The 8,906-nt window shown below is 38.9% G+C and overlaps 1 protein-coding gene across 1 annotated transcript; it reads left to right on the forward strand.

The window, feature by feature from the left end:
* The first annotated feature begins 1,471 nt into the window (after positions 1 to 1,471).
* On the forward strand, positions 1,472 to 2,079 carry LOC108466164 (uncharacterized). Its single transcript, XM_017766521.1, has 2 exons — positions 1,472 to 1,543; positions 1,642 to 2,079. Exons 1-2 carry the CDS (start codon positions 1,472 to 1,474, stop codon positions 2,077 to 2,079), a joined length of 510 nt encoding a protein of 169 aa, XP_017622010.1.
* Positions 2,080 to 8,906: the final 6,827 nt, after the last annotated feature.

Consider the following 8,906-nt stretch of genomic DNA (forward strand, 5'->3'; position numbering starts at 1 on the left):
GGATTGGAAATAGTCAAAAAATGTGTCTGAGATTCGTAACTTTCTAAGGCTGGCAGGATATTACCGACGTTTTGTAGAAGGGTTCTCTTTGATCGCGGCTTCGATGACTAAGCTGCTGCATAAGGGAGTTCCTTTCGTTTGGACTAATGTACAGTAGGAGAGCTTTGATAAGCTTAAAATGGTTTTAACTTAGGCTCTTGTTCTGAAACAGCTTGAGCCTGATAAAGACTTTGTGGTATACAGTGATGCGTTGCATGTGGGTCTAGGTTGTGTTCTGATGCAAGATGGGAAGGTAGTTGCTTATGCGTCTCGATAGCTCAAGACTCATGAGGCTAACTATCCGACTCACGATTTGGAGTTGGCAGCGGTTGTCTTTACTCTAAAAATTTGGAGGCATTACTTGTATGGTGAAAAGTGTATTATCTACACAGATCATAAAAGCCTCAAGTATCTCCTCACTCAGAAAGAGTTAAACCTTAGGAAGCGTATATGGGTTCAATTGCTTAAGGATTATGACTGCACCATTGAGCACCATCCCGGCAAGGCCAATATGGTGGCCGATGCACTGAGCCGTAAGGCTATAACTGATCTGAGGGTGATGTTTGCTTACCTCAGTTTATTTGATGATGGTGGTTTGTTGGCAGAGCTTTAGGTTAAGCCGACATGGATTGAACAGATTCAAGGTAAACAGTCGAGGGATAAGTCTCTTAAGTTGCGGTTTCGTCAGGTTGAGAATGGTGGCACTACTGACTTTAGGATTAACAGTGATAGGGTACTTTGTTTCCGTGGTCAGACTTGTGTACCAAATGATGAGGATTTAAGACAGTCGATTCTAAGGAAAGCGCATAGTAGTCCCTATGCTATGCACCCCAACGAGAATAAGATGTACCGAGATCTCCGAGAGTTATACTGGTGGCCAGGGCAGAAGTGTGAAGTTACTGACTTTGTTGCTTACTATTTGACTTGTCAGTAGGTTAAGGCTGAGTATCAGTTACCTTTGGGTTTACTGTAGCCGGTAAAGATACCGTTATAGAAATGAGAGCAAGTAACGATAGAATTCGTTAGTGGGTTGCCTCTAACACCCACTAAGAAGGATTTTGTCTGGGTCATCATGGATTAATTGACCAAATCTGCTCACTTCATTCTGGTTAGGACAGACTTTTCTCTACAAAAGTTGGCTAAACTCTACATTTCTGAAATAGTGATACTTCATGGGGTACCTATCTCGATCATCTCCGATAAGGATCCTCAATTCACGTCTCGGTTTTGAAAGAAGCTGCATGAGGCTTTGAGTTAGAGGTTAGACTTCAATACTGCTTTCCATCTTCAGACAGATGGTCAGTCAGAGAGGGTGATTCAAATACTGAAGGATATGTTGAGAAGCTGTGTTATTGATTTTCGAGGCAGTTGGGAGGAGTACTTGCCATTAGCAGAGTTTGCCTATAATAACAGCTTCCAGTCTAGCATCCAGATGGCATCTTACGAGGCACTATATGGTGTACTCCCTTATGTTGGACTGAGTTGGGCGAGCGACGTGTTCTGGGTCCTGAATTAGTCTCCGAGACAAAGGATAAGGTTATATTGATCAGGGATCATCTGAAAGTAGCTTCTGACAAGTAGAAGTCTTATGTGGATCTGAAGAGATGCGAGATTGAGTTTTCGGTGGGGGATTTCATGTTTCCCAAGGTCTCGCCATGGAAGAAGATTCTGAGGTTCGGTCGCAAGGGTAAGCTAAGTCCTAGTTTTATTGGGTTGTATTGTATTCTGAGGCGAGTGGGTCTGGTCGCTTATCAGTTGGAGTTACCTCCAGAGCTAAATTGCGTTCATGATGTTTTTCACATCTCGATATTGAGACACTACCGTTCTGATCCCACACACATTGTTCATGTGGAAGAGATTGAGGTTAAGCCAAATCTAACATTTGAGGAGGAGCCGATTCAGATTTTAGATCGTGACATTAAGGTTCTACGAAGAAAATCTATTCCCATAGTGAAGGTGATGTGGCAGAATCATAGCACTGAGGAGGCCACTTGGGAGCCGGAGGAGTTGGTGCATCAGCAGTACCCTCACCTTTTCTGATCAAGTAAAATTTCAAGGCCGAAATTTTCTTTTAGGGGGTAGATTTGTAACACCCCAAATTTCATGTTCTGATTCTGTTAAATTGTTACACACGAATCTATATCTGGTTCAGTGGTTCAGTGTTCTAGGTGTGTGTGTGAGGCCCCAAGTTCAAGCCTTACCTTGGGTAAATTTTGGTAATTTTCTGAATTAAGCCTGATACTTGAGCAGTGGGCTTATATTTAAGTATTTGTAATATCATTTTAGAATGGGCCCACTGGTCTGGTGGTTAAGATGTGTGTTGGTGTGTTGAGGGTCTAGAGTTTGAATCCCACTGCGAGCAGGAGAGTTTTATTTTTGTTCAGCTCTACGTTGGTGTTTCAGTGCAGTGGGAACTTTGTGTAGTGGGTTAGTGGCGAGATAGTTAAGGGATTTGGGAAGTTATCAGTTTTAATTCTAATCTTTTTCAAAATTTTGGTTTCTGCAAAACTCTCTCTGTTTTGCTGCCGAATCTTTCATTGCTTTCTTCATCTTTTCTTTTGTTTTATTTCGTTCCTCCATTGTGTCCGGTGATTGAACTCGCTCGTTTCGCAAGTTTTCTTGTTGTCACTTTCTATCATTTCGTAGTTGGTTCTCTGAAAAAGGGTTTGTTTTTGTTCTTTCATTAGGTGGAAACCAGGCAAATATTGGTGCTGCTGTAGAGTTTGAACGTTGGGTTTTTGGCTCGCTTCGGTAGGTGACAAGTCCACTTTTCCAATGTTCTAAGGGTTTGGTTGAGAAACATTTCTGGTATGGTTTTCGATTGTATCACTAAAATTGGCCTTGGTAATGTCTATTAAGATTAGGGATTGTGTGTAAGAACGAAATCATAACAGGTGTCTGCCCGAAAATGCAAGAAATGAGGTTTTGGTAAAAGCCAAAAACCATTTTGCCGATACCACAGGGCCGTGTGGTAGGCCGTGTGGAAGCACACGGGCATGTGATCGAAGAGCCAGGCCATGCGCGCAAGACACAAGAGCATGACACGGCCATGTGATGGCCGGTGAGGCCATGTGCAACACAGGGGCTTGACCTATTGAGCCGTGTGGGCCCATACGAGTAAATCGCCTGGGCCCATAAGATCACACGGCTGCTTTTAGGAGCGATCTGTTTATCCAACTCGAAATATCGTAAGAGAAGAAGAAGAATCTGACGCCAAAAATTCCCATGTCTTTCTTGGTGTGATCGTATCAGCTGTTTTGCTTTTAAATAGGTTGAAGTCAGTTAATCAGACTAGGTCTTCTTTGCAATCATAGGCTCTGGGACAGATGACTTGACTTTCTGGTGAGTTCATTGCCGGTGTTACAGATAAAGTAACTGTGAAATCATTCCCTGTTGTCAAAGTAAGCGGTGCTAGTTCTGTTACAGAAGGGCTTGCAAAATTTCCACCCTTTGTGCTGTTATTGGAAAACTCTATAAGGTTGCACGGGTCGCCCAAGTCGATTGTAACCTATCGTAAGGTCGATAAGCATTAGTTAGACCCCTGGTCTAATGATCTGATTATGTAATGTATGATTTAAGCATGTGATACTTAGCATGTAAATCTAAACCGTCAGAATGATCTGATAAATTGCATTTTGGCATGTCATTTTTGTATGTTGCATTGCATTGGGGTAGGATGATGTCATTTGGAAGAAGTGCTCTGAAAGGCTTTTAATCTTCATATCTGACAGTTCAGCTGCAATTATCTGATAATATGCCGCATTTCGGTGCAACATGGTGTGTTGGGATAGGTGGGTCGATTTATCCCCACATGGTGTGTAGGGTTGGATGGAGATGGTGTGTAGAGGTTGGTGGGTAGGATTCTGATATTCCGTCTAATTCTGTATCTGATGGGCTAAGGCTCGAACTGATTCTGTAAGGGGTTCCGGCCCCAGGCTGCCTATTTCTGACTTCTGATGATTATTCTGTATGTTTGATATCTATGAGGATTCCACACTAAGTTGCGAAACTCACTCTTTTCAGTTTTTTCTGTTCAGGTAATCTCCAGCATTAGCGAATCGGTGTAGCGGAGGACTTGACGGTGGCCACACGTAATAACTTTAGACTATCACCATTGGCTTTTCAGTTTTAAATGACTTATTTATATGGGGTTTTGTTGTAATTTTTGTACTTTGGACTCTTTGGCTTTTAATTTCAGCTTTTGAACTATTGATGATTTCACTACTGATAAGCACGATTAAAACCTGGTTTTCTCTAAAGCAAACAGTTTTCCTAAAATTGAAGATTTTCTAAAGCTTTCGCATAAAAGAGATATGTTTAAAAGAACATCAGTGAAAATACCTTTTTTAAACTAAGCGAAAGATAATAATTGAACGATTTTAATGTATCAATGCCTTTTCAAAAACACTCTTATGTGACATAGCCAGATTCGGCCGTAACGTCCAGGCTGGGTTTGAGGTGTTACAAAGTGGGATTGTTGGTGTAAAGAGAAAAGTGAAGTTGTAGAATATAAGGAGAATTTTACGAGAGAAAATTATGTCGAGAAGTTATTTCATTCATTTATGAATTTCAAGCGTAATGCCAAGGAGATGTGGTATTTAGACAGTGGATGCAGCCGCCAAATAATCGAATATCAAGAATCTTTCATTGTGCTAGATGAGAAATTCTCCACGGAAGTAAAACTCAGTGACAACAAGCACATGAAGATCGAAAGGCAAGGAGTTGTTGCTATCTCCACCAAAGAAGGTAACAAAAAGCATATTTATGATGTCTATTATTCTCCAAATATTACGCATAAGTTATTGAGTGTTGGGCAAATGATGAAGAATATTTATAAGTTGATTTTTTTATAATGATCATTGTGATATCATCGATAAGAAAAATAATATGAGAGTGACTGTTATCAAGATGAATGCAAATTGCTTGTTCCTATTTGATACAGGGGAGTTGCAGAATGATGATCTCAAATGTTGAGACATTGATGAATCCTACCTATGACATTTGAGATATGGACACTTGAACTTTAAAAGTTTGCAGGTTTTGAAGAAAAAGGAAATAGTGACTGGACTTCTTGTGATTCATCCAAAAGATAGAATTTGTGAAGGTTGTGTGTATAGGAAGATGCATCGGTTTCCATTTTTGAAGATAGCTTGGAGAGCTCGAAAACCCTTAGAGCTTGTCCTTGTTGATATATGTGGCCAGGGTTAAAGTTTTTCACTCGGTAACAAGAAGTACTTTATTCTCTTTGTTGATGATTTTACAAAGATGATTTGGGTCTATTTTCTCAAAAAAAAGTCCAATGCTTTCAGCTCCTTCCTAAACTTTAAAACACTTTTTGAGAAGCAAAGTGGATGTTCGATCAAGACTCTCCAAACAGATCGGGGAGGAGAGTTTATATACAAGTCTTTCTCACGAGCACTACAAAGAGAACAGGATTCAACGATAGCTCACTGTGTGGCACACTCCTCGGTAAAATAGATTTGCTGACAGGAAGAATCGAACAATTGAAGAAATGGCTCATAACATGCTTAAAGTGAAAGGACTCTCGAACAAATTTTAGGCCAAAGTAGTTAATATAGCGGTGTATATTTTAAATCACTCTCCAACAAAGGCGGTTTTGGATAGGACTCCGTTTAAGGCCTACTATGATCAAAAGCCAGTTGTAATTTAGGTCAAAGTTTTCATGTGCATTGCCTATGCATATTTTCTTCCAAAAATAGGAAAATTTTAATGAAAAGGGAGAAAAGTTTATTTTTATCAGCTATAGTGATGAGTCCAAGGGGTATTGTCTTTATAACCCAAAAACTAGTCAGCTAATTCTATCAATGGATGTAATTTTTTTATGAATTGAATGCTTGGAATTAGGATAATAATGAATCACAAGCTGCAACAGTACACGATAGATACGAGATAATTCCATCAACTGATGCCCCTCCAACAACTCTAGGGACAAAATATGACAAAAGGTGAAAGTTTCAAAGCTACTACATCAAGTGACGAATTAGACATAGATTCTCCTCAGAGGTATCACTCTTTATCCGACATATATGCTACAAGCAATTTTGTTTTGTTTGTTGGACAACCACAAATTTTCGAGGAAGCTACAGAGCAAGAAGTATGGAGAAAAGCAATGAATGAAGAAATTAGAAGTATCAAGAAAAATAAGACGTTGGATTTGGTTGATTTGTAGAAAAGAAAGGATGCGATTGGACTAAAATGGATATTCAAGACAAAGTATAATGAGGATGGAAGAATTCAGAAGTATAAGGCCAGAGTGGTCGCAAAAGGCTATTCGCAACAGCCAGAGGTCAACTTCAATGAGACCTTCACTCTGGTTGCTCAGATGGAAACAATAAGAACTACTCATTCTTTGGCATCTCAATTAGATATGAAGGTTTACCAACTCATCATCAAGCTAGCCTTCTTGAATGGAGAGTTGGAAGAAGAAATATATGTATGCCAGCCCGAAGGATATTTCGTAAAGGGGAAGGAAGAAAAAGTGTATCGACTTCAAAAGCCTCTTTATGAATTAAAATAAGCCCTTCGAGCATATAACAACAAGATTGACGCATACTTTCAGAACTTTGGTCTTCTACGAAGCCCGAGTGAGCCATCCCTCTATGTGAAGGTTAGAGTAAATGGGAACTTTCTAATAGTTTATCTTTATGTTGATGATGTGATCTATGCAGTAACCAATATGAAGATGGTTGAAGATTTTAAAAGTTTCATGATGAAAGAGTTCAAGACATTTAAGCTCGACCTTATGAATTATTTTCTCAGTCTGCAAGTCAAGCAATCAAGTGGTGAGATTTTTATTTCACAAGAAAATCATGTGGAGGACCTATTAAAGAAGTTTTAGAAGTCGATTTGTAAACTGGTGCCTATGCCAATGACACTTAATGAGAAGTTGCATCAAGAAGATGATGAAAAGATGGCTAATGAGAAGCTTTACCCAAGTTTAATGGGATCTCTAATTTATCTCACTAATATAAGGCCCAATATTGTTCAACTCGTTAGCGTTCTTTCGAGGTTCATGAGCAAGTCGAGCAAGTTTCATTATGTTGCTACAAAGAGAGTACTCATGTACTTGCAATGAACGAAGAAGTAGAGCCTGAGATATGTGAAAGAATCGAGCAACAAGCTAGCCTGTTTTACGGATAACGATTGGGCAGGTTTCATCGAAAATAGGAGTAGTACTTTAGGATATGCTATAGCAACTAGTGCAGTTTGTTGAGTAGTTTAACTTAGGAAAATTTTGGTTGATCTACAACAAAAACAAGAGGTTCTGACTACCATATTCTATGATAATATGTCAGCGATCGCGATGAAAAGTAATCCAGTTTTTCATGCCCGAAGTAAGCACATTGAGCTCTGCCATCGTTTCATTCAAGATTTGGTGAACAAGGGAGAAATTTGCTTAAAGTTCATCAAGGTCAACGAGCAGCTTGTAGATGTTTTTATGAAGCCTATGTCATTGGAGAAGCTAGAGAAGTTTAAAAACTCAATGAAAATTACAAATTAAAGGGCTGTGTTAAAAGATCGATTTGCAATTTTCATTCATGAATCTAAAGAATTTAAATAGTTGTGTTAAGTGAATTGAGTCAGTCCATTTATGATATTTCTAGAGAGTTTAAATAGTTGGGTTAAGTGAATTGGGTCACTCTTTAAGTTTATTGTAAGCTATATAAGTGTGTTGAAAAAAGTTGTGGATGTAAGGCAACATAAAACAAAATTGCCTCCTTAATTTAAAATCTAGTTCTTCAAATATTTATAATCCTTGGTCTGCTATCCTCAGTTTTTGTAACACCCAAGGGTTATGGAGTATTACCGTACAATTTAGAACATTTCATAACAAGTAGAATCCAATTATCAAATTAATTTAACAAATACATATATAATTCATATCAGAATAAACCATACACTTACGGACCTTAAATCGAGCCTACAATGCCTCAAAAAAAGTTTAGAAATAATCAGAGACCAATTTGAAATAAAATAGAAGATTTGCTCCAAAAATGAAAATTTTCAAAACAGGGGTCACATGGCCGTGTGACAGAGCCTAAACCGTGGCTGTGTCGCTATCCCACACAACCTTATGGCTACTCTATCCACCCATGTGCGCACCCATGTGTCCATTGGTGTAACTCATTGACTTGGGTCACATGGTCGTGTCGCAAGCCGTGTGCCAACCCATGTGAACCCTGCACCTAACACGCTTGGGACATACGCCCGTGTGGGTTGCCCGTGTGTGACACACGGCCGTATGATAGCTCGTGTCTTAGGCCGTGTGTACCCAAAAATAACCCAAAACATGCTCATTTCACATTCAAATGCTTAGGAACCTAAACACATCAAAATTACATGCATTCAAGCCCTCAAAACACATTCAAAAGCACTCAAAGCATGCCAAAACGATCAACTTATGTGCTTAGCCAATGTGCCATCATTGACACCACAATTCAAATGCATACATTTCATTAATTTAGTTAAAATGCACAAGCCACAACACACTCAAATTGACTTACATTTAAACCAAAAAATACCATACCTAACTCATGCCAACTTACAATTTCATGTGCACCCACTTATGCTTAAACTTAGAATTAGGTTTAGATATAACCATTAGTTATTCAAATCATTTAAACTAGAATCTTAATTCACAAGTATATATCCTAGTGATTAGCAATCACACAAATATCATACCATATTGAATGTTAAGACTTACACTTTCCTATTTCCAGTCAACCAAAACTTGCATCATGCATGCACATATCAATAATCATTTAACTAAACAACATAATAAGCACACTAAGCTATATAACATGAGTACTTATGGACTATTACAAAACAAACTCAAATCCCCTCAT

The sequence above is a fragment of the Gossypium arboreum genome, chromosome 2 (genome assembly GCF_025698485.1).
Source record: "Gossypium arboreum isolate Shixiya-1 chromosome 2, ASM2569848v2, whole genome shotgun sequence".
NCBI classification, from domain to species: domain Eukaryota; kingdom Viridiplantae; phylum Streptophyta; class Magnoliopsida; order Malvales; family Malvaceae; genus Gossypium; species Gossypium arboreum.